The sequence below is a fragment of the Natrix helvetica genome, assembly GCF_964273705.1.
Source record: "Natrix helvetica genome assembly, chromosome: 1".
NCBI lineage: Eukaryota > Metazoa > Chordata > Lepidosauria > Squamata > Natricidae > Natrix > Natrix helvetica.
Window position 1 is genome coordinate 164,112,709 of NC_138548.1, and position 26,198 is coordinate 164,138,906.

Consider the following 26,198-nt stretch of genomic DNA (forward strand, 5'->3'; position numbering starts at 1 on the left):
TTTAAAGCAGCAGCAGTTACCGTGCAATTCAGGCTAATTCTGCGTAGGCTCCGAACGGATATAATTATCGAGGAGTCAAGATGTTATGCTAAAAACTATGCATTGATATTCCCATTTATTATGTACATACAACTTTGACAATGTTGATGCTTGAAATAGCAGGAAATTGTCTTGCGCAAAAATTACAGTCCATATTAGGACATGTGAAATTGCGAAGAATTATATAGTAATTGCAGGCTTTCAGATGGGAGAGCCAGAATGCTTAAACTAGTGCAAATGTGGATAAAATTACAGATCAGAGCAAAAATTAGGGGAAAAGGGGGTCTGGGATTTTTCAAGTTGGCTATAGGATTCCGGAAGTGTCTAATGCCACATGATTGCTCCAGCTTTAGGGGAGATATTCATACCTCAAATAGCTCTTGGGCCAGAGCGGCTTTAATTGAATTTCTTGGGTGTTCTATCCCCCCACCCACTTTTAATAAGGCTAAATTAGCAAATTGCCTACCGAATGACATTTTTTAAAACCAGGTTCTCCCCCCACCATGTTCCCCCACCACCACCACCATTTTTCAGAGGAAAATTACTCCCTTGAAGGAAGTTGCATTCCAGGGTGACCTCCGCCACCGCCCCCCTCACGGAAAATGTGTGGGGAGAAAATTAATTACATTGCTTTACCTCTCCCCCCCCTTCTCCTTCCCATTCCCAGGAGGGCCAACGTAAGCAGCAGTCGTGGGAGTCTGTTTTGAAGAGGGTATTGTGGCCAGGCAGGGTAGGGGGAACGGGAGGAGATGGCCCCTTCAGTAGCCCCCGGGAAACGGGGTACAGCTAAAAGCAACCGGAGATGATGGGGGGAGATGATGGGAATCGGCAGAAAGTCAGGTGGTCCAATCTCTCTAGAAAAAAAGGAATGTGGTAGTGGGTAGGTGGATGGGTGATTGCGTGGGGCTCAACAAGGCCCAGCACGTCCCTCTGTTTTCCCAGCTCCACTGGGCTGCAAAAGGCCGGAGAGCTGGTGAAGAACATGAACCTCCGCTTTCCCGGGCTGCCTGTCCCTCCTCCCTCTTCCACGGTGGGTCTTTGAAGGAAAAAGGGTGGTAGGCTCCTTCAGAACGGGTGAGGTTCTACCTATCTGCGGGAAAATCGTTTAAAGACAAATAAACGGAGCGAAAGGTCTGAAAGGGAGCCATTGTGCAGCTCAAGGCATCTCTTTTGCGGGCTGAATTCTACCGGGTTTCTCCCCGACCTCTTTGATTTTAAAAACCAGGTTGGGGAAAAGAGATTGCCTGCATGTGGACATGGAAACATCTATTTTGTATTCTCCGTGTATTTTGGAGCAGCAATAACAAGCAGCAACAACAATGCGATGTAATATAACGCAATGCGGTGCAGTCCGATGAGCAAAGGAAGAATAGAACGTTGGATTCGTTAAAAGCCAAACTGATCCTCCCAAGATGGTACGATCTTGACGTGCAAATGCCCACATCTACCTAAATATCATTTTTCAGGAGATGGAAGGTCGGATCTCTCTTCCAGTCCAATCTTCCGTGTCTCTGACACCTGGACCTCCTGAGGGGGACGGCTCAAAAGCAGATTTTTGTTACACCAGGAGCCATGGAACGATTTCTTCTGAGGCGGATCGGGACCAGGAACCAGACTTGTCTGCAGTCTGATCCCATAGAGATCCCATAGGATCCCTGGCCACTGATTCCTACTTGACTCTGTAATTCCTTTGCCCCTAACTTTGCAAGTACTGATCTGCAATGGTCTCTTCTTTGATGATGATGATGATAATAATAACAACAACAACAATCATAAATGCCCCAGGTCCTTGGCAAAGACTTGACAAATGGATAAAAATGCCAGTCTAACCATCTGGCTGAATGTGCAAATAACCATGTCATATTGCAGTACTGATATTTCCACTGCAAGTATTGAGACGCAAAGCTATGGCACAGAATGTTTCTCACAAACACACATACCAAATCCACAATAGCCTTTGTTTATAATTGTCTATCAATGTAGCTTCTTAATATCACCTACACGATCTTTAGATCATAAGCTACACAGAATCCTTCCTTCCCCTCCCTCCCTCCCTTCAATATATAGCCATGTGAGCAATTTCCAAAAGCTGTGGTCTAGCTTTCTTGGGCATCTAGATCTAAAAACGTTCACTTCAGTTAGTTGATCTTCTGACTTAACTCCTTAAGGCTGGCCTTAAAAATAAGCCAGCTTTCTCTGACTTCCAAGGCATTTCAACTGTAGAAAATTCCATTGAGGAAGATTAAGCTTTATTTGAGGAGGGGAGGGAGAGTAGGATTCTAATGCATGGCCAAAATGTCATTATGAACATCATCTCTCTCTCCTTCCCTCCCTCTCTCAACACATACTATGCTCTCACATTTCTATATGTTATTTTAGTATTTTAAATCTTAAACCATCCCCATCTTGCAGAAAAGCAGAATAAAACCTCTTGAAATAACTGGGTTTGTCTGATTAGCCTGATGGAAATCTTTTATTTACTAAATATGTACCTGTTGTGAGATCACAGTCCTGGTAGGATCAGACACCTTTTGCCCAGATCTAGGGAAGCAAGTCAGACTCCTGTTATTTTTGGGTGCCTATGTGTGCATTGTTGATCACCAACACGATTGGATCGGGGACATGGCACAAGAAGTGTGTGCATAGGGCGCTTTGTGTTGTTCCATTGAGCAACAGTGAGCAGTAATTGAATAAATTATACTTCCCATTCTGAAATGTACAAAGCGGACTTAAATATAATATTTATTCACACACCCCTCCAATTTACTGGGTTTTATCTGTCAGGATGAATGCACTCTAAGCCTATTGGTGTAGTAGGTAAGTAATGTAGGATCTTCCATAACTGGCGGCCAGACACATTTCCTAGGCCAAACCAACATAAGGTTGTTTCTTTTGAAGAAACGTGGGACAAGGAAGCCCAACGCAGACCCTCTTTATGTTCCTGTTTGACAAAAAAAAGCACAATAAAAAAATTAAACCATCATTAATAACGCTAACAACATCCAGCCAAGAAGATGTGGCGGGCTTTCGAGGGGGGAAAGGCAAGTTTTTCGGACGCACGTGGCTGTCAGCGCTTCGGGCTACGCTCTGTGGTGACTGGTGCGGCTCCCTCCGAGCAATTTCGCCTCTTCCTTTGGAAAGAAGCGGCTGACGGGCGTTCGCCAAAGGGGTGCCTTTCGGTCACCCTCTGGACTAGCGACCCTTGGTTCCTGCGGAGGTCGAACTTCCTCCGATTCCCGTTTCCATTTTTCACCAGGCCGCCGGGGGTGGGGTGGCGGGGGAAGGAAGACTCCTCGGAAGGATCACAGGGCCTGTTGTCTCGCAGGGAGCCCGGGCTGTGTGGGAAAGTCTCCTCAGCGCCGCGCCTCAGGCGGCCGAGGAGCTTCGCTCAGGCCCCGCCCTCGGGCTCTTCCCGCTCAGGCTCCGGAGCGCCGATTCTCCCACGCTCTCCCCCCCCCCCCTTGACTCCCGCGTTCGCTTCCTCCAGCTGCCCCTTCCCTCCCTCCCGCCGCTCCCTCCTGCCGCGTCTCGCCTTCTTCCCGAGGCCTCCTGCCTTCTTTGTTCTTCGCTGGGCCCTTCTGAGATGGGCGCCGTGCGGGCTCGCCTCGAGGCAAACGGAGTGGGGTGGGGGTGCTTGTGCGCGCGTTTGGCTTGCCGGAACGCCATTTATTTTCCCGCCCTCGCCGTCTAGATTGGGGTGGGGGGCACGAGATATTCGAGCGGAGCCGGGCTCTTTACGGCGCAGGACTTGAGGCGCGCGCCGGTTCTGGAAATCCAAGGCTTAGGCTCGAAACTTACAGAAGTGTGGCCATTCCACCTCCTTCCTTCTTAAGCTATTTTAAATCCCCCAAGATGGGCCTGACTAGGCCTGACCGGGTGGTTTTTAGTCTGATAGTTGGTGGGAACGCTGCTGTTGTGTTTTTTGTGGGGGTGTGTGAGTGTGTGTGTTGTTTTTTGACAAAGCCAACCACGACGGGGCTCCTGATTGGGGCGGAAGAGAACAACACCGCCCACACCCCGCTATCTTCCGGAGTTTGTCCGCCTGTTTGTTCCGCCCACCACCCCATTTCTCGTGCCAAGGCCGCTTGCGTGATTCCGACTCAGGCTGCACGTTCACCGCCTCCGGCGCGTTGAGGTTTATATGCCTCTTAATCATCCCCTTTGGCAGCGCATTCATCCCCCCCCCCCCCAACCTTCCTTTTCCCATCCCGCCACCCCGGGATGGCGCGAGCGGACAGCCGAGCGATCCACCCCTGCGCTCCCCCGTTGGCGCGTCTGGAAGACAAGGGAGCCTCTGCTGAAAAGGGCGCCTAGGCCTGGCCCCGGGCTGGCAGCCAAGCTTTGGCTCCTTCTCCAGGCTCCTGTCGCTTTCCCGGCGTCTGCTTAGGTGCACCCCCCCCTTTTTTTCTCTCTCTCTCGTTCGAGGACAGATCTGCCCAAACAGCACCTTCCTAAGATGTTAACAGAGATACGGGGTTGCTTAATCTTTCTACTGACGCTGCTGTTGGCGTTGCTGGAGGAGGAAGCGGTCCTTTGTCCGGGCACGAAAGTTAAAAAAAAATCGTTAGGGGGCTTTTAATCATTTCGAGAGAGGTGAAGTCCCCCCAACCACCTTGGAAAAGATCAGGCAGTAAAAGGAATTAGGGGGGGGGGAGAGGCTTATACAACAGGGCAACCAAAACTGCCTTTAAAAATGAAGAATCCTCAGCCTAATGCTTTTCTTACATTTTAAGACTCCAATATTCTTTATCCTGTCTGTTGGCTGGGGATTATGGGAGTCGAAGTTCAATACAAGAAAAGGCACTAGGTAGAGAAAAACAAGTCTCTGCTGTGCGAAATTCTTCCCCCTACTCCTGTGCAGACACCGGCCTTCAAATCAATCATGCCCATCATCAGAAAAAGAACATTTTTTTCTCCTAAAAACTGAAGCAACACAGCCTGGGATAGTTGTAACAACTGGAACACCAGTTACGGCTTTCAGAATGTCATATTTATGAGTCAGAATGTCATATTTATGAGTACAAGAGCGACAGAGAAAGAGGAAATTTATTGACATACAGTAGGTAGCTAGTTCATATATTTAAGGTCAGTGGTCAGATTTGTTATTGAAACCCAGCAGATATAGACTATTTGCCAACAGCCTGGCAAGTAATTCTATATTCAAGTCTAGACTTCATTAACAGTTATATGAAATATTAAGAAATAAATACCAAATACATGCCCAAAGGGACAACTTGTACTACAAAATGTGAGGAAAAGGATAATAATCATCATAAAGAAAAAAACGAGGCTTCCTGAATTAGTATCTTCCTCAGTAGATCCTAGCATAACCCAGGTACAGCCGATGGAGCCTTATTTTGCACAGCGTAGTACTTCTGAGACACCCTGGGATCTTAAAAGATTCGCATTTGATTTGAGGGCTCCGATTGGGCAGGCAGCAACCTGTATCTGAAGGGAAGTTGGTGAGAGCGTCCCTTGGCCTCGCTTGCCAAAAAGTGAACCAAAACAACCTGTTTGGCATTAAATCTTCTAATGTCCCAGCATCTAACAGAGAGATTCATTGTGGCATAAATTGTAACAATTTATGAACCTTTGGGGGTGGGGTGGAGGGGGACGACAAATACTAATATACCATGTTGCCTTTAAAGCCTGTGTATAGCAACGTGCTGGATTTGGAATACAAGTGCAGTGAGTAGTGTATTAACAGCAGTAAAAGAGCATAGCCCTCATCTAGGGAAAGAAAGATTGAGAGGAAAATACAAATAACCAGCTAGGAAGCCAAAACGGGGCAGCCGTGGAGTTGAAATGTTGTTTCCCAGATCTGCAGCCTGCGTCTCTTGGGTTTGCCTCGGGTAAGGGGAGGTGTCTCATTTGTTCATAAAGAAAACCTCCTGCAAAGCCAGCAGCTGCCTAATTCCTCGAGGTTTGCTGGCGGAGAGACGGCCAAGCGCGCCAAACAGGCCAAGCCGAAGGTATGCGGGGACTCCCTTCCCTCCGCTGCTGGGGCCTGGGGGCCTGCGCATCACGAGGGAGAGACCGGGTCGCCTGCAGCTTCAGGAGCCGCCGTCACGCTGCCGGGATTGTAGCGCGGGAAGCCGCCAGGAGCCTGTCCGGCTTGCCTTCGCGTCTAGTGGCGCCAGATCGCAGTGGGGTGGGGCCGAGTCTAGGCGAGCGAGAAGGAGCGTTGAGTGATTCAGGCTGGGCTGCCGAGGTCCTCCTGCCTCGGGGCGGGCGTGTGTGTGTGTGCGCGCGCGCCTGTTTGTGTGTGGACGGGACGACGCTGGTGACAGTCTTGGCTGCGCGACCCCGGCTGAGCTCCCCTGAATGTGTGCCCTCGCGGCTCTTAAAATACCCTTCAAGAATGTCCGCCGTTCAACAAATGCAGCGTTGGGGAAGCCAGAAGGCCGCCCAGCATTAGCCCCTCGGAATCAGAATGGAGAGCATAGAAAGAGAACAGACAAAGTGCGTCTTTCTGCCTGAAGGGACGATTAGTTCCACGGAAAGAGCTAATTGGCGAGTAGTAGGAAGAACTAGATTTCGTTCTTGGGGGGGAAAAGACAGGAAGAAAACAGGCGCCTCCAAACTTCAAGCAGGCTAGAGAGGGGCTTCTCACTCAGCGCAGAGTCGGGCCGAACGGCGTCGCCAGAAGATAGAAAAACGACAGAAAACGACTGATCGAGCCAACTACGGTGCAAACAATAATTTATTTAAATAATCTCTTCATATTGTAAAAGTAACATTAAGCGATTTTTTTGTTTGGTTTTTGTAATAAATAACCAAGAACATACATTTAAAAAAAAAACGTTTTAAAGATTTTTCAACTACGAATTGGGAAAATTCAGTAGCTTGTACTTTGTGGTAGTGAAGATGAAAAGGAATAAAACAGAATACACAAAAGAACATATGGAAGCTGCCCGGAGAGAAAAAGAGGGAAAACGATGCCATAAAAAAAAAATGATTCACAAAACATAAACAAATGTAGCCTGTTCAATAAAACTGCCCCTCCTCTTCTTAAGGCAAAGAGGTTGGGGAGAATGAGCACAAACGACTTTATTACAAACAAATATATATAGGTATGTATATATTTATATCTTTTTCTTGCGAAGAAAAAGTCCTGCAAACATTTAAAAAAAGATAATTTAAACACAGCTGGGTTTCTTTTTTTTTCCATTTTAAATATCTACATATAAAAATTATTTATTTTTTCCCCAACATCAAAATGAGGTCATCTGCAAAGGCACCTATAAAAACGTATAAAAAAATAAACAAAATTAAATAAGAAATTTTGCACTAGCGATTCGATGAAAAATGTGAGAAAAGTGGGTTCTGTGCTTGCGGCGTGCACAGTTTTTATAGTCTTTATTTGCTGCAGACTAGGCGGGATACGTCCAAGGTAAAAAGCTGGTGGAACAACAAAAGACTAGTATAAAAAAAAGATTAGGTCGAGGTGATTGGGGCGATTGGGGCGGGTGGTCAGAAAACCCTGAAGGAGAAAAACAATCATTGAGAGCTTTTTTTTTTTTTTTTTGGACCAAGGGTGTGACCACAGCTTTGCCCGGATTTCACGCTTGTTAATAAGAATGTTGTCAGGGACTTCGGAGTCACCAATTGGGTGAGCCACATTCTGAGCCGAGATTTCTGGGGGGAAGGGGTAGGGAAATTAGATTCTGATCGAGTCCGAAACTTCAGGGATTATTGGCTGAAGTCTCAAGGCGCTTGTCCCGTTTGGCACCACCAAGTCGGGCCGGGGTGCCGCAGCTGAGATGTTTTCAGGTGGGGAAGGAATTGTGTACCGTTCCCCAAAGAACAGGGGGGGGAGCAGGGAGGGAGGTACACCCCTGCCCACCGGAAAGAGGGGGGGTAAGCCTTCCTTCTCCACCCTGGATGGTCCCTTGGAGAGTAGATTGGGTGCCCGGGTTGGGGTTAGAAAATAGTCCCTGCACTGACAGCTGCGCCATGGTGATGGGCGTGATGAAGATGGGGGTGATGCTGGTGAGACTGCCCTTGCTGCAGGATCGGGGAGGCTCCTGGCAGGTGGGAAGCTGCGGCGCTGGACGCCTGGTGATACCACGAGTAGTTACCCAGGAAAGCAGCGGCTCCGCTGGGAGTGCCAGGGCTCGAACCAGCGCTGCTGCTGCCGCCACCTCCGCTACTCATTCGCTGTGGGTGGGGAGCAAAGTCCCAGGTGAGGGTGGCTGAAGCAGGAGGCGAGGGGCAAGGAGGAGAGGAGCTGCTGACCCGTTGCTGATCCCCTGGGATTTCGCCGCTTTTCCACATCTTCTTGAACTTGGATCTGCGGTTCTGGAACCAGATCTTCACCTGGCCAAAGAGAAGAGAGAGAGAAAAAGGAAAGGATGAGCAGGGAGGTAGCAACAGCCCAGGCCTTTCCCATCCAAAATACACACAAAATAGAAATGCCCCACAACAATTGCCCTTCTTCTCCCCTCCAATTTATTCAGTCTTCTGCCTTCTACAAATTCTCACATCCTGCCTGCCCTGCTCTGAGTATTCACGGAAGGATATACCATGGTCCCCTGTTGATGTTTGGTAGCGGCTATTCAAGGCCTATTATATTGGTTGTTTGCCTATGCCAGGCTGGAAGTTTTGTAATCCCCAAGATCTGGTGCTAAGAGAAGCCTGGTCCCCAAAACAGACTTTTGGGAAACTCACAGCTCAGGTGGGGGCAGGGCGGAAGAGGTTACAAGAGGGCAAGGAGCTTGATGGAAGAAAGCTTGATCAAGAAAAGTCTCCTATTGTTTTGTGAGGTCTTCAGCCAAAAACTAGGCTTGGTGAAATTCTTTGCCCAGTGAAGGGGCAGTGCTGCTGGGACATTCCCCGGAAATACCTGGGGGCCGCCAATGTAGAGAATCTGCTATAAGGATAAGACAGTTTGAAGAACTCCCGGCTCTACAACATCTTTCATGGGTATCAATTGAGATTGTGTCTCTCCATGGTGTACCTTTCTTTCTGGGTTCTTTATTCCCATCTGACCTTCCTAATCATGGAATTTAATTGAAAATGTCACTGGATCCAACTATGAATGGATACAGCAGGAAAGGGGGAGGACCTGGCTATCTGGACTGAAAGAAAACGTAATGGTTGCATTTAATTTCAAATAAGAGTTGATGAAAGATCCCGGCTATTAGGTTTCCCTGATATTTGAATTCTGCCACTCCCACCACCCCCGTTTCGAATACTACAGTACAGACTCCAGCAAAAACTCAGGAGGCACTAAATTCACTGAAGCACTGGGATCTTAGGAAAACAGGATCTGGTCAAGCCTCATTGTTTCCAGGCAATGACGTCTACGGGATCCAAAACATAGCAGCTGAATTGGGACCTTATACTGGAGAAGAGACAAAGAAGACCTTCCATACATTTGTGGAAGGGGTCTAAGGCTGAGGCTAAACTTGTCCCATTTTCACAAAAGGATGAGAAAATACCATTGGCACAAAATAAGCATTTCTGCCCGGAGGCAAGTCAAGGCTTCTAAGGAGCAGCTTCTGCTCAGCTGAATAATGTGGCAGGGCTGTGATCCTCAACCCGCCTTCACAAAGGGGGAGATGGAAGATCCCACCTGGTGCTCTTAGCATTGTCTTCAACCAACGCTCCTAATCTGTTTGTTGAATTAGCTCCTTGGCTGGATTGGGACAATACATTGGACCATAAATTGACCGAATAAACTTTAGGATTTGAGCAAGCTGCACTCGCAATACAACTAGCCAAGATCAAAAGTTGCATCAAACGTGGAATTCAGCAGCATAGGTATTTCATTGATCTGGTTAAGGAAATCGCTCCCGGACACCCTTCTGATGAGTCTTCTTACCTGAGTTTGGGTGAGGCCTAGTGAAGCTGCCAACTCAGCTCTCTCGGGCAGTGCCAGATATTGGGTCTTCTGGAAGCGTCTCTGTAAGGCTGCCAACTGAAAACTGGAATAGATGGTTCTCGGTTTTCGCACTTTCTTTGGCTTCCCATTCACTATTCGGATCTCTGGCTCGACCTCTTCTTTTTCTGTGGCAAGAAAGGAAAATGGGTAAATAATCTGGTTCCAGCAATATATGCCCCATTTTTGGGGGGGATGAGCTGTGACACTACAAAGCCTTGCTCTGCAAGGATGGGTCAAAAAATCCCAGTGCCACAATGCCACCCAGGAACTATTTGAGTGCACTCCCCCCTCCCCCCTTCCAAATTAAATAATTCAGGTTTAACAAATCAGAAGGAAAAAAAGGGGAGAATGGCCACATTTGGTACCGAACTTTCCCCCCCCCCCCCGTGTCCTCTTGTGCCCAAGAGTCTTACCAGGTTCGTTGTTGATTGGAGGCGTCCTTGTCCCATAGGTTGCATAGGAGCTGTAAGAGGTGGGGTATCCCAGATCATAACTCCCGGCTTTGGTGGAGTAGGACACGGCGCCGATGCCATTCGGGTGGTACTGGTAAGAACCCATCTGGGTGTAGGGTGACCCACTGCTTCCGTTGCTGCCTGTGCCTCCTCCAGCTCCACCGCTGTGCTGTTGCTGGTTGGTATAGTAGCTGCTGTCCGTGGCGGTCGACACAGGCAGAGTGGGAGATTCCTGGGGCTTATGCAAGCTGTGGTGCTGCTGCTGCTGGTAACTGCTGGAGGTAATCTGGTTTGAATGCATATCTGAAACAAGGCTGTCAAAGACTCCAGTCATCCTGGTCCTCTATCCCCGCCCCTCTCGCTCCCACCCTCCGTCGCTCACTCGCTCCCACCCTCCCTTACTCGCTCCTTGAGTACAGGACCGCGAGCAGCAGGGAGGGAAACTAACTCGGAGTTTCCTTTTTGCAATAGGCCGAGGCGCAAAGCCTTGCCCTCTTCCCCGCTCGCTGAGAGATCCAAGAGGAAGGGGGAGGGAAAAAGAGAGAGGAGAGATCACTGCAGATCCCTAAGGCTGGCCGCCTCCGGCACCGCAAGAGTCCCGGGAAAAAGAGGGCGGAAAGTTGCCATCGCCGTCCGGCTCCCTTCCAACTTTGCGCTTCTTTTAAAAGGCAGAGAGGCGACCGTCCACCCTCCCTGGGAGAAGCAAGTGGCAGCGATGCTCTCAGCCCGGGCTTCCCAGCAGCGCCCTTTACGATTGTCTGCGGCTCGTGGATGCTGCCAGGTGGGCATTTAACACCGGTCACGTGAGCGCCAGCTACGTCACCTAGCAACAGCCAATCCGGGCCTTCCTTCTCGTTGTTCTTCTTTCTCTTTTCTTTCCCTTGGCCCTCCCGCCTCCCTGCCTCCTCCTCGCTTCTAATCTTTGGATCCCCGGGGCGGTGGAGGCGCCTCGCAGATGACACGCGCTGGGGAGGGAGGGGGAAAGCGGCGCGGGTGGGGTGTGTGTGGGGGAAAATACCGAGAGAGAGAGAGAAAGAGAGAGAGAGAGAGAGAGAGCTCCCATCTCCGGGCGATCTGGGGAAAAAGGGAGGCTTAATAACCAGAAGAGAAAGCATTGTTTGGGTTCCTTTTTTTTTCCGCTGAGTTGCGTTTGAAAGCTTTCACGACTTGGTTTGTAAAGAGATTTTAAAAAGTGAGCCAGATCAGATCAAGCCAAAGCAGGGAAGTTTAGTTTGGAGGCTCCCTAGCTTTGGATCACTGGTGAAATTCAATTTTCTTTTACTACCGGTTCTGTGGGTGGGCATAGCAGGGGAAGGATACTGCAAAATCCCCATTCTCTCCCCACTCCAGGGGCCAGTCACAGGTGGTATTTACCGGTTCTCCAAACTACTCAAAATTTCCGCTACCGGTTCTCCAGAACTGGTCAGAACCTGCTGAATTTCACCCCTGCTTAGGATCCCATTTACAACCTCGGCACTGAGATCTGAGCAATCTCTCCAGCCTCCTCCAAACCCGTATTCCTAAATTGCACACGTGTGAGGAGAAATCTTTGGGACATCTTTTGTCCTGCTTGCTTCCCTTATATACTGAGGATGCTATCAGTAGTGGGTGATATATGAAGTCTCTTAAACTGAATTCAAAATGCTTGGGAGAAAAGAGGATTGTGAGTCATGGTCCTGATTTTCCCATTTTGGGGATGGAGTAAGATCTTGTTGTTGTTAGTGTCCAGACAACCTTCCTCCAGGCCTTCCTGTCCTCTACCATCCTCTGGAGTCCATTTAAGCTCAAGCCTATTTAAGCTCCATTTAAGCTCACTCCATCCAGCCACCTCATTCTCTCGTCCTGTTCTTCTTTTGCCCCCCCCCCCCCTGATCATTCCCAGCATGAGGCTCTTCTCCAGGGAGTCCTTCCTTCTCATTAGGTGGCCAAAGTATTTGAGTTTCATCTTCAGGATCTGGCCTTCTAAAGAGCAGTCAGGGTTGATCTCTAGGACTGACCTTAGTTTTTCTTTTTCATAAGGCAAACTTCAGTAGGTCTGTGAAGATTGGCAATCATCCAGGTCCTGGTCACCCCAAAGGTGCTTTTCAAAAATTAAAGTGGACTTTAATCCCCCCCCCCCAATGAAGCGTTATTTATTATCCTTGAAAACCTTTCTCTTCTCATCCAAAAAGCTTTTTGGATGAGAGGAAAAATATTTTTAAGGCAAAAAAAGAAAGAACCTCCAACTGCTTTTTGAAAAGCACCTTTGGGGCAAACTTCAAGCAGTTGCAGCTTTGATCCCACTCCCTGCCAAACACCCATCCCTACCTGTTTTCTTCCTCAAAACCACAACTTGCAACGCAGCGGTGGGGTGGAGAAGGCGTTACGCCTGTTGTAGAGGTTTGGTGATCTTTGGGGAGAGGAAAAGCAAATGCTCACAATGTGAAAGAAAGATCAGAGTCGCCTGCAGTAATCCAGGCTTCACCTACCTGGCGCCCTTCAGAAATCTGGGTTTATATCTCTCATCATCCCCAGGTAACATTGCCCATCCTTCCGTAGAATAATAGGCCTTTCAGTCGAACACTCCTGTTTGGCGGGGGTGGAGTGGGGGAGTTAGTCGGGATTTAATGCCCACTAAAGTGGCCCCCACTTTAGGAAACAGGGACTTGGAAGGGACCTGTTGGTAGCTGCATTCTTGGCCTTACCGTTTAGCGCCACTTAGTGGACAACTGCTGCTACTAAAGACCGGAGGAGACGGGATAATCGCACCTAGGCGCCAGGCTCTTCAATCACCGAGCCCAGCAAAACAGTAATTAAAAGCCACAACACTGAGCCAGCGCACATCCTCTGAAATCCTCAGAAGAAAGAGACATACCTGTGTGGGAGAACCAACTTGTTGCAACAGCTGCTAACGGGGAAAGCAAGTTAGCCTGTAAGAAATTCTTAAAAACAGAATAAAATCTACCTCTTTCCGCGCACCCACATTTTGTAAAAAGTGAGTTTGCAGCATCAGCTTTCTTGCAATGCTGTGCCCCCTGAATAACATTAGTGAAGTCCATGCTTCCCATTGTCAAGGCAAAGAATACCAAGAGGTAGCTTTCTTAGAGGCTTCTTGTTCAATTTTTGGTCACTTCTTTCTTATACGACAAGAAAGTTGTTAGTTGCAAAGTCATCATTGCGACCCCCATGGGCAACGTTCCTCCAGGCCTTCCTGTCCTCTACCATCCTCTGGAGTCCATTTAAGCTCACGCCTACTGCTTGGGTGACTCCATCCAGCCACCTCATTCTCTGTCCTCCCCTTCTTTTTTTGCCCTCAATCTTTCCCAGCATTTGGCTCTTCTCCAGTGAGTCCTTCCTTCTCATTAGGTGGCCAAAGTATTTTGAGTTTCATCTCCAGGATCTGGCCTTCTAAAGAGCAGTCAGGGTTGATCTCCTCTAGGACTGACTGGTTTGATCGCCTTGCAGTCCAAGGGGCTCGCAGGAGTCTTCTCCAGCACCATAGTTTGACAGTACAACATACAATAGTAGAAAGAGAATACTGTTTGGAAAAGATGGGGCGGAGGGGGGGGGCTGTTGATCTGGTTTAGAAAGAAGTCCCCCCCCCTCGCCCAGTTGGCAGGGTGCAGTTGGGTGATTTTTTCCCCCCAGGACAATCTTGCTTTATTGCAAGTTGCCGTGAAAGCTAGCAACAAAGCTTGGGAGTTGTTCTTCAGCTGCTACACCCTTTCCTTGATACAATTTTGATCTTAAAAGCAAGGTTTTGAATTGCTCCTTCATTTTGCTGACTTCCCTGTCCCACCGACCCAACCTGCTTCATACTAGTCGCAGTCCCTCCAAGGCACTGTCTCATTTCAGCTTTCCTGACTGCATCTCATCTCCCCAGCTTGTTGTGAGCCGGTTCTTGCTCTCTTTCCCTCCCTGTTGACTCAGACTTGGTCCTCAGGCTCAGGAGACGCCTTTTGACTGCAGATACAAAGTGCACCAGGAAGTTTCCACTAATGAGCAACCAGAAAAGGTTGATCTGAAAGAGAAAAACATGTTTAGTGACCCCAAAACTTTAGGAAAAGAGATAGCTTACTGGACACCAATTATTACTTCGTTTAGGACCTTTAGATCCAAGAACCAAAAAATAACTCATAATATTTCTTTATCAAACTGGAAGTAAAATTGACCTAAAATGTTATCTTGAACGTAACATAACAAAGAACATTCTATTAATGCAGGTTAAAAAGGGGAACCTTTTAAGTGTTCAGGAAATCAGCAAATATCAAACTAATATAATCAAAACATGAACAGAATGTAATCACAAGGAAAAGTATTTCCTGGTCAATTTCCACAAAAGATTCAAGGGGAAAGAGGATAAGATATAAGCTGGCAATGGTTTACAATTGGAACATTAAAAAAAAGAAACTGAAGGCTTGGTTTTGGCTGTACAAGAGCAAGCTACTTCAGTTAATGCAATCAAGGCCAGAATTGAAAAATCATCATCAAATGAGTTAACATGCAGCTTGTGCAAAGAAGCAAAAGAAACAGCAATCCATATTCTCAGCTCGTGAAAGATCACACAATTGGGTTATAAACAATGACACAGCAAGGTAATCAAAATAATTCACTGGAACATCTGTAAAAATTATGGAGCAGGGATGAAAAATCAGTGGGAACATATAATTGAGAAATTAAAATACTGTGGGATTTCTAAATACAGACTGATAAAAGTCTGACTCATATCACATTAGATACAACTGCAATTGAAAAGAAAGTGTAGATAATTGAAGTGGCAATACAAGGGGAATAGTAGAACCGAAGACAAAGAATTACAGAAGATCACAAAATATCAAGATCCCTATTTTAAAATGGAACGATTATGGCATAAAATGGCCTTTGAGTGTGCTTATCGGCACACTCAATACAATGCCAAATCTTGAAGGCACTTAGAAAACCTGTGAATTGACAAAATTTTCATCTGTCAAGTTAAAAGACCACATTGCTCAGATCTGCAAACGCTAATGCCTCATGACATCCAGGTTCTTGGGAAGAATTCAATATTCAAGGCCAGCTGAAGAACTGGCAGTTGTGATTTCACATTTCTGTGTACATAATGATATACCCAAGTCTTCCCTTGTGGATGATGTTATTAGGCCTTTTAATACTGCTGCCTGAGTAGGTCTGGGGACACAGTGGTATCTTCTTCACTTATAGAGTCTAGTTCCCATGTCCCATGGTTCATATGATCTGTTGCTTTTGCTGAGTAGCTTTTTGTCTGAGGCAGGGGCTATAAACAAGTGTAGCCCTATCATTCAGGCCTTACAAAACAGACATGTAATTGTCCAGGGTGGATTGCAGGTCATTGATGATACGTCTGACTGTGTTTTAGTTGAAGAGGGACAAGTGATATTCTGTTGTTTTCTTTCCTGATTATTTTCTTTAGATCTTTCTTAAACACCAGTGAGCCCTCTTTTTTTAAAAAAAAATATTGTTGGGTAGATACTATACTTTGTGAAATGTCTGATTTACATCCCTAAGTTGTGAGTCTGACAAGTTTGAACAGAGTTGGTTGTTATATATGGGATGGCAGTAGATAATGAATTCTTGTGTATTTCGAGCAAAAAAAAAAGTACAAGAATCTAATCTGGTGTTTTTATTCTGTAGTGCCACAGTAGTTTTTAGGAAATGACCCATTGGCATGATTTAATTCAACCCTAAGTGATTGTGTGGTGAAATGTATTGAATTCTAACTTTGCTAGGATTTTGTTTCCATGAGTCTAGTGGGTTTTTTTTTTTTAATGTCATCAGTGTTGTTCAGATAGAGAAGCTGTGGAGAATAGGAACTACATGGAAACAAGATCATATTTCAAGTGTTAAGGTGTGATGTGATCTGCAGTCACGTACACATTCATAGGAATGTTACTGATTTGAAGATATTTGTCTAAAGATGAAATCTGGTGGATAATTACAAAGTCATAAGGTATGAAGGCTTAATATATGGAGACAATCAGAAATGAAAACCCTTGTGGCTTTTAATTTATCTTTCTGGGATAGATTGCTATAAAAGGACTCAACATCGGTGATAGTTGGAATGTTGTTTCTTGGGAGATTTACCAATCAGTTGTCTTTTCTTAGAAAACCATTTATATTCTTATGTAATAGAAGAGCTCCGTTCAAAACAATGAATGAACAAACACTCTTCTCCTTTGGGCAGCTTGTCACACTGACCTTAAGAACAAAGAATTTCAAAGACAGATTAGAATGCAAAGTATCTGAATGACAGTTCATAAAGATTTTTAATTTTACTTAATTTGTGCACAGCAAGATGAAGCCCTTTATTTAAGGGCAATTGACCATGGCAGAGTGAGCTGTTCCTGACCTTTCCTTAAGCCAATCCTCGTTGCAGTGGTTTGGCAATGGGTTTGGGTTGATGCTTATTCTGGACTATGGCCACAACAGGTTCCCATTGGTTCCCCCCTCTTTCTTCCACATGTGGAAGGTAATCCCCTTCCCCAGGTATGGGTAGGTATGGGTAGGTCTACCTGGGATTGCTTGCCTTCTCTATTTAAGGGATTGCGGTCCATTTGCTCGTCTTCTTTCGTTTTTTTTTGCTTTTACAGATGTTTATACACATGGAGGTGGCTGGATGGAGTCCCAGAAGCAGTAGGCATGAGCTTAAATGGACTCCAGAGGATGGAGGAGGACAGGAAGGCCTGGAGTAACGTTGTCCATGGGGTCGCGATGGGTCGGACACAACTTCACAACCAACAACAACATACATATGGATTTCTTCCCACCACTTTTCCACATTTTCTTCTTTGATACTAACACAGACATACACACACACACCCTTTTTTTTTTGCTGTAATGATTAAAGCAAAACAAGAGCAGTTCGTCAGTCCCTCATTCCACTGAGAAATTTTGCGGCAACGAAAAAAACCGACATTCAGCGTTCACACAAGCAAAGAGAAAGATTAGTTGACGCATTGTGAATCCAGCCTTCATGCCATTACGCCTGCACTGTAATTTAAAGGTTGTTTTTCAGCTATATAGGACACTGGCTGATATTGCAGGCTAGTGCCGAGAATGTCATTAGACTAAAATGAAGCAGGTAAATCAACCACTCCGGAGGTCAGGAGAAAAGGCAGCTCAGGAAAGAAAAGGTACTGCTGAAGGAGAGCTTCAAAACATGACCAGAGACGCAGTTTCAGTGGGCTACAGGTGGATAGAAGATGTATGTTGTCTCTAGACTCAAAACATTGTAAGTGGCCAAGACAGACAACAAGGCAAGCAGAAGCCCAATTGTGGCCTACATAAATTAACCAATTCTGAGCATTTCAAGGATGATTCTGATATCCCCAAACAATGCACTCTGTGAATGGCCACGCTGATTGTTGCATTTATTTATTAGATTTTTAAAGGTAAAGGTTTCCCATATCTAATCATGTCTGACTATAGGGGGCAGTGCCCATCTCCGTTTCTTAGCTGAGGAAGCCAGCATTGTCCAAGGACATTCCCACGGTCATGTGGCCAGCATGGCTACGTGTCATAGCACAGAGTGTGCAGCGAAACATGGAACCTTCCCGTCAAAGTGGTACCTATTTATCTGCTAGCATGTTCATGCTTTTGAACTGCTAGATAGGCAGGAGCTGGGGCAGGAACAGGCGCTTTAGATTTTTATCTAGATTTTAGCTTTAGATTATTTCAGCTTTTGATTAGATTTATATCTCACTTGTATTACTTTATAAGTCACTCATATTTCTTCTTTCCTCCTGTTTTCCTCACAACAACAATCCTGCAAGGTGGGTTGGGCTGCTGCATTGTATTCATACCATATATACTTGGAAATATTATTGTGAACAAATTATTTACCTTATTTTTAGGATTAGAAGGCGCTCCGAAGTATAAGATGCACCTAGCTTTTGGGGAAGAAAACAAGAAAAAAAAATCTGCCTCCCAACAATTTGCTTCTTTGCAGCAAACAGCAAACAGCCTGTTTCAGTTTCAGCACAGCCTGATTAGTACAAGCAGCTGATTGTCGGTTGGATCGTCCTCCCGATGATTAGCTGTTTCAGGCTGCGGACAGTGGGGATCAGAATGGCAGTGGGGCACGGGGAAGCCGAAAATGGGGCGAGCAGAGGTGAAAAATGGGATGCGGAGGCCTAAAATGGGGCCGCACGGAGGTGGCAATGGCAATCCCTGCAGCTTGAAACAGCTGATGGTCCGGAGGCCGATCCAACTGACAATCAGCTGCTTGTGCTAATCAGGCTGTGCTGAAGCTGAAACAGGCTGTTTGCTGCAAAGAGGCAAATTGCTGGGAGGCAAAGGGTGGGGGCCGGTGGGCGGGCGGGGCTACATTCGGCGTATAAGATGCACCTAAATTTTCACCCTCTTTTAGGGGGGGGGAAGTGTGTCTTATACTCCGAAAAATACAGTAATTAATATTTAACCTTTCCTGATATTGAGTCGCTAGAAGTCATTGCTCTTGAATTTCAGGTGCATCCTACATTTGGATATTACCTGCAGCCCCAAGATTGCTTGCTTGAGTTCTGTAATCCTATTTTAGGCTACATGAATTGTCTATGTAAGTCACGATACAGGCAGTGTAATCTATTAATAGAGAAAGGAAAAGAAATACTTATGCAAATAGTGAATCTTGGGGAAGAAAATGGGTCATGTGCCATCCGTTTTGAAGTAGTAGCTTCTAATTATTCTCGAGATACTAAACTACACGCTGCAAATATAGTGTGCAGTTACCAAAAGGTCAATGGATTATTCTGGCAATTTGTTGTGTTATTTGTTTGTCATTTAAAGACAAGCGGGAATAAAATAGAGCGAGATGTGGTGCCCAGGGTCAATTATATTTTTTCTATTACTGCTCAGCACTTCTTGACTCGAACCTAATGTTGAGTGAACATAGGTTTATGATTGCTTGTTGTGAGCGGCATGCTTTCTTGTTAAAGCAATTTGGAGCGGTTCAGAAAATATTTGGAAGAATATGAGCAGGAAATAATTCCCTTAGACCGCAAAAGAAATGGTAAAAAAATATTTAGGTTAGATTAGAAATGGATGTAAAAAACAAATTCTTTCTGAATGTTGTGTATTCTTTCTGAATACACATTAATGCTGAATACAGAAAAGAGGTGTGTGTGTGTTTGTGTTTTACATTTCCAGGTGCTCAGAAAAAGGTTCCTACTGTCAGTTTTTGAGATACCTTCATATTCTTCAAAAGGACTCTACCTTTAAACCAAAATAATTTGACTGGTTTGGAATTTAAACTGATTCATTCTGTCTGGGGCAAGTTTATTTCATTTTCAGTGTGGGGATTTTTTTTTTAAGTGCTGATATCACCACCACAAAGACAATTAGCTAGCAAGAAAGCTGCCAAAATCCTTCGGTCTCTCTCTCTCTCTCCCCCCCTCTCTCTCTACCCGCCTCTCCACCTCCAGTGACTATTCACCACCAAGAAAGCAATCAATATTCATTCAAAGCAACATCCAGCAGGCTGGCTGAGTTGTTTACAAGCCAGCTGCTCGTGAGTCATAACTGTGTTTAGGAGCCTGTCTCTAGCATCCTTCACTAGAGCATAATACTTGGTTTTTCTTCAGTTGTTTTTGCACTGCTAGTTTGAGTAGGGGGCAGTTCCTTCTCTGTTTATTGCACAGTTAATCTGGACCAGTAATCCATTAGTGGCATTGCCTGGGAGAAATCTGGAGGAAGGTCTGTTGTGTTGGGAAGATAATCTTAGCAAGTTATTGAGAAAAACACAAAAACAAAGATAAGGGGAGTGTTGTACCAGCTCATCCATCTGTGGTCAGTATTTGGTAAAGTAGCAACACCATAAGGTTTGTAATTTTGTCCAGACGTTTTTAGTTGTTGAATGGATTAGAAACAAATAGGAATAAAGTGATATTTGCTAAGAGTAGAGCAGATGACATATGTATTCATCCTCTAGTCAAATAATTAATTAATATTTCTAATTGTGCTGAGGTTAGAACTACAACAACCATACTTTTTTTCACTGTACAAAATTTTCTTACGCGAACTCATTTTCTTGATTTTGTAGCAGGAATTCATCCTAAAGCAACAGATTCTGCTTCAGTTTCTTTAATTATTAGGAAAATTTCAAGTGTAATATGTAATACAATTTTGCAATGTATTTTCATCTTCTGCTTGGGAATGTTTGTGTTCAGGATTCCATTCAAAAAGAGTATTTTCCTCCGAGGTGCTCTAGTTTGCCTTCCCTTATTCCCCCCCCCCCCCCCGACTGAGCATGTTCAATCTTTAGCAGAGTTTATTTTTTTCTGGCTGGGGTAAGATTACAAATATTTTTGACATTTTTTTCAGGACTCAAAATTAACTCGATTGTTCTTGTTCTTTAGTTTTTTGTGCCTTCATTGTTATAGAGTCAAGGAATGTAAGGTACCTTGCACATCACGTGGCCCAAGCTTTTACTCAGTTCAGGAATACTCTAATGGTATGTAGGAATGAACTTGGGAGGTTGGGCCAAGAGATGCTGCCAGGGGGACCGTCAAATAAGAAAAAAAACATAGCCCGTAGCTGGAGAATGGGTGGGGCAAGAGGTTCCTAAAAGATTTTCCCTAGTTTCCTCTGCTATAAAATAGACGAGGGGAGAAATATAATTTCAGATTTGCAAGATTCTGTCAATGTAGCTTTACAATAAAGTAGAATGAACTCATCTCTTTGTGTTTCCTATCTGATTTGCTGCACGAGACTGACAAATATGTTGCCATAGGACAGTGACGTGCGGTGAGGTTTATGACTGGTGAGGCACTGACACAGTGCTGGGTTTCAAATATTTTTAGACTTGTGGACTTCAACTCCCAGAATTCCACAGCCAGGCATGCTCAGTTCCAATTTAAAGCGACAGCATTTGTTTTTCTCCTTTGCTCCTTCTTTCTTTTTCTTTTTCTTCTCCTTCCCCTCCTTCCTCCCTCTCTCCCTTCCCACTCTCTCTCAAACACACACACACACACACACACACAGAAGTTGGATTGGACTATCTCTCCTACCCCTTTCCCTCTCTCACTCACTCTCAAACAAGCCCCCCCCCACACACACAAAAGTTGGATTGGATATCTTTTCCAGTGGCTTGAAAGCAGCTCCTCTGCCATCCCCCCCCCCATTCCCCTGCTGCCTTTCCCAAACACCTCCACCATTGCAAATGCAGCCTGCTGTCTGGGTGGGAAATGCCTGGAACACAATAAAGCCCACCCACTCACCTCCTGCTGGCAGGCTGGGGTGAGAGGAGAGGCAGAGAAGCCGGAGGGGAGCCGAGCCGAGCCTTCCAAAGGAAAGAGGCTGGGGGGAAGCATGTGTACTACAGCATGGCTCTTTGCCTGGCTTCCTGCCTCCTCCTGTGGTCTCCTCAGTGCTCGCTTGTGCTCTCCCTCCCCAAGTGTAGTTTGATTGCAGGTGGAGCCACGTTGCCTTTTCAAACTTGTAATCAGTGAAGCTGGGCTAGATTTTTATATAGTTTTATCCAGCTGTGTGTGTGTGAAAGAGAAATGAATGGGGGCCTGGGGAGGAAGTCACTACACTTGGGGAGGGAGAGCACCAGTGAGGTTAAGCAGAGTTGATTGCAGGTGGAGCCACGTTGCCTTTTCAAACTTGTAATCAGTGAAGCTGGGCTAGATTTTTATATAGTTTTATCCAGCTGTGTGTGTGTGAGAGAGAAATGAATGGGGGCCTGGGGAGGAAGTCACTACACTTGGGGAGGGAGAGCACCAGTGAGGTTAAGCAGAGTCATCCACGGTGAGGCAGCAACTAGCTCAGCTTTTTCCTTTTACTCTTTTTTTTCATGATGAGAGTGATGAGGCTGTGCCTCACCTGCCTCACCTGCCTCACCTGCCTCACCTGCCTCACCTGCCTCACCTGACTGCACGTCACTGCCATAGGATACCCAAGAGATAGCTCTCCAGTTTTTGCTTAAAAAAGGACACCACCTGTTAAGACCATTAGTTCCATTATTGACCAGCTGCTATTGTTAGGAGAGTTTTCCTAATGTTGAAACAAAGTCTGTTTTCTTTTATTTAAATGCTTTTTTTTCTTAATATGTCTATTGCAAAAATTCTGAAAAATCCATTCCATCTTTTAAATGAAGACAGCTACATGTCTCCATGCAGTCCTCCCCCCTCCTGTCTCCTCTCCTCCCCTCCCCTCTTCTCTTTTCCCCTCCCCTCCCCTCCCCTCTCCTCCCCCTCCTCCCCTCCAATTATCAAAGGGCTTTCTAACATTGGGTGCCCAGAGCTGGATATAACAAACTATGTGGGATCTGACCAACACTATACATTTCAGTCTCATTGCACTCACTAGTGTTTGCTATTAAAAACAAATAAATAGGATCCAGGATGTCTTTTTAAAGCTAGGTCAAACTTAGAAGATGAAGCAAAGTCAAGAAGAATTAAGACCGTTAAGAGCCCTGGTGGCACAGTGGTTAGAATGCAATATTGCAGACTAACTCTGCTCCACAGCAGGGAGTTTGAGCCTGATAAGGCTCAAGGTTGACTCATCCTTCCCTCCTTCCAAGATGCTGACTCTATAAACCACTTAGAGACGGCTGTAAAGCACTATGAAGTAGGGTATAAGTCTAAGTGCTATTGCTATTGTTAAGAATAACACTAAAGCTTTGCTTTGAAATAATAGTTATTTTCAAACACTGCATGGTTTTTATAAAATATTTATCGTATTTATCAGTGCCTTGGCTTAAGGGATCCAGTGAAAGTTGCAAGTAACCTGATGGCACTCAATCATTGGATGAATTTCAATATGTAAATAAAGAAAAAAATTCTTTGCAGTGCAGATCCTTGTTTTGGTTGAGATACTTATCAGTAGCAGCTCAGTTAGTAAAATTATTAGAGGAATCTTTCTGCATATTTAAAATTAATGCTCGTGTGAATAGCATTTATATGTTGAAACTAAGGTTTCCATCCTTTTTTCCAACAGGTTCCCATCTTTTTTTTTTCTTATGTGTTTCCCTCTTTCTTTGTAACAAAACCAAATGTTGGGTGTAATTGCTTCTCCTTATAAGGGAAACTTAACATCTGTTGAATTAAGCCTTGCAATACTTTTATGGTCTGATTGAGAAAAAAATATAAGAGGGCAGTTCAGAAAACTACTGGATTTACGCTGCTAGACACAATAATATTAGTATAATATTAAAGCAGCATAATAAAAACAACCAAGGCTATTAAGAAAAAAAAATCAAATCGCGCGCACACACACACACACACACACACACTTAGATTTTGCAGCAAAAAAGAGAGGTTCACCAGGAACAAGCCCAGGTTAGTTACTCTTACCAAACGATATCAAAAGCATATGTTACTACCAAAATTAATATAATCTCAGATTTTGCTACACCTTACTAGGCTTTTTAAGGCTTAAATCTAGATCACAAATGCATTATTATTTATTCGGGTAATAAATTAAAAACGGTCAGTGTTATAAACCCTCTGGAGCAGGGTTGTCAAACTCGTGGTCCGTAGCCTGGATAAGTCATGCACTGGCCCCACACACGCCCGGTTTAGCGAATGGGAAAAAGTTGCAATACATCACATGATGACGCCATGACAATGCGTGTTCAACACCCCTGCTCTAGAGTAATGTTTCTCAACCTTAGCAATTTTAAGAGATGAAGGTTTCAACTCCTAGAATTCTTCAGCCAACATGTCTCTGAAGTTGAAAAAGTTGAGAAATTCTACTCTAGAACCATAGCTTTGTTACACAGCACCTATTTCTTTAATCTTTGGCATGTCCAAGTATTTTTAATGGGGTATTAGCAGCGGGGGGTGGGTTCAGCAGGCACTACTGCTGGTTTGCTCGTATGTGTGCTTGATATGCACTGTGCGCGCATGCAATTAAAATTGTTCTGCGCATGCACAGAACTGAAAAACAAGATGGGAACCAGTTCAGGGGCATGGCAGGCCTGGGTTGCTGGAACCGCCAAACTACTACCGGTTCGGTCAAACCAGTCCAAACTGGTCCGAGCCGTTAGGAACCCACCACTGATTAGCAGAGAGTGAAATAGAGAACCATGAGGTGTATAATCCCTCCCTCCCTCTCTCCGCCCTCCTACAGTACCTTATATCCACAATAGAAAACAGAAGCTGATACTGAATTAGATTTTGTGGGAATTGATGGATAAATCTGGGATGAATTAAGAGTATGTTGGTGTTGAGATGAGTGGAACTCCAGTTCCATAGAATCACAGAGTGCCCACTGGTTCAAGCTTTGTTCAGTGCAGTTTAAACCATCCGCACCCAATGGCTTCTCTCCATCCTACTGTTCTCTGATCTCCTGTTTTGAAGTAATCAAACTAACCACCAGGAGTCACTGTCGGCTCATGTAAACCAATCCGGCACAACATTTATCCAAAGGAACAAAGTGTTTGGCTATGAATTCATGGACAGGAATTTCTTAATGTGCTCTGATCTATCATCCAGTCTACAGTACTGTCCTTTGTGATAGCTTCTACTGGAAGGAACATACCTTTTAAGAGATTCTCCCAACCTCTTTCCCTCCACATCCAATTCCACACATCACATTCCACATCTACAGCCAATGGATGTAGTTCTACTGTATTTAGATCTGTCTAGAATTTGAGCAATATTACTCTACATAGTGTAGTGTACAGCTGAGGAAAATGCCACTCAACTTGAGACAATAATCTACTAAAAGTCACTTTATTCATCTCCAGTTAATTATCACTGTAACTTCTTGGTCAAAATGCAACCTGATATAGGTGGCCTTCTATAGTCACATCACAATCTCCAGCACTTGCTGCTGAGCTATTAAATATATGGGAAGTAACTGTGCTTATATTAAATAGAGATTATGTTAATACAGAGTGAGTTTTGGTATTTTTCTTCAGCCCCTTCTTTATCTTAGCTCTACCCAATTTTTGGCATGTGGCCCACAGAATTAGGTTTTTATATATGGGCTGCAAAAATCTGAACGGTCTCTAAAGAGCAGCAAAAAGGGTTTTTTTCCTATCTTTTTGTTCCTACGGTCAGCCAGATTTTTATAGGCAGATATAGTTGTGCTAGCTAGTATGTCAATCATTCAAACACAATCCTTAACATGAAAAACCTTTTTGGGGTTATTTTTTTTTTAAAATAGACCTTCTAAAGTATAACGATTAACATTCCTTAAAAAAACCCTTAGTAGTTTGTGGTATTTATGTAAATTTAAATATAGAACACTATAAAAAAAACTATTGTAAAAGCTCAACAGTTTTAGAAGTATCATTGCTTAATAGATGATTGAGCATAACGATTCCATTATGAGCCTGTATTTTTTTTAAAAAAATGTATTACTAATCATTTTAGAATAAGAATTACTCCACTATGTCTATTTCTCATACAAAGAAAAAGCAACTTTAGTTTTTCTGTCCAATAAGGCCAAGAAATATTTAGGTGCTTTCAGTGCTAGACTAGCAACCAAATTCCTACTATAATTGGTACCAAGAATTTGTCATGCCTTCAAAGGTATTTTCTGAGCTCACAATGGTGCATATTCAGTATTGTTTCCATTCCAGTGCATAACTGAGGTTAATGGATAAACCCAATGAGGAAAATTAAAACCACCACCATCACAATGAAGATGTAACTAAGAAGAAGGTCTTAAGTATTATGCTCCTTCTATAAAAAGTTAACCATTAATTTATCAATCTATTTAAAACATTTAAGTGGAACTAACATAGCCATTGTTCTCAAATGTCTATCAGACATGACGCAAAATTCATAATCACATTAATTCTTTTCCCCAAATTAAGGGTGTTTTAATTAATCTCTTAATACATTCCTTTTTTTCTGGATAATGCATTTTGAAATGTT

At 44.7% G+C, this 26,198-nt stretch overlaps 1 protein-coding gene across 1 annotated transcript; it reads right to left on the minus strand.

Annotated features, from left to right (window-relative positions):
* Window positions 1-6,716: 6,716 nt before the first annotated feature.
* Window positions 6,717-10,763, minus strand: DLX2 (distal-less homeobox 2). Its single transcript, XM_081946508.1, has 3 exons — window positions 10,339-10,763; window positions 9,866-10,050; window positions 6,717-8,358 (listed from the first exon to the last, which is right to left on the minus strand). The coding sequence occupies exons 1-3, from the start codon at window positions 10,709-10,711 to the stop codon at window positions 7,963-7,965; spliced, it is 954 nt and encodes a 317-aa protein (XP_081802634.1). The 5' UTR covers window positions 10,712-10,763; the 3' UTR covers window positions 6,717-7,962.
* Window positions 10,764-26,198: the final 15,435 nt, after the last annotated feature.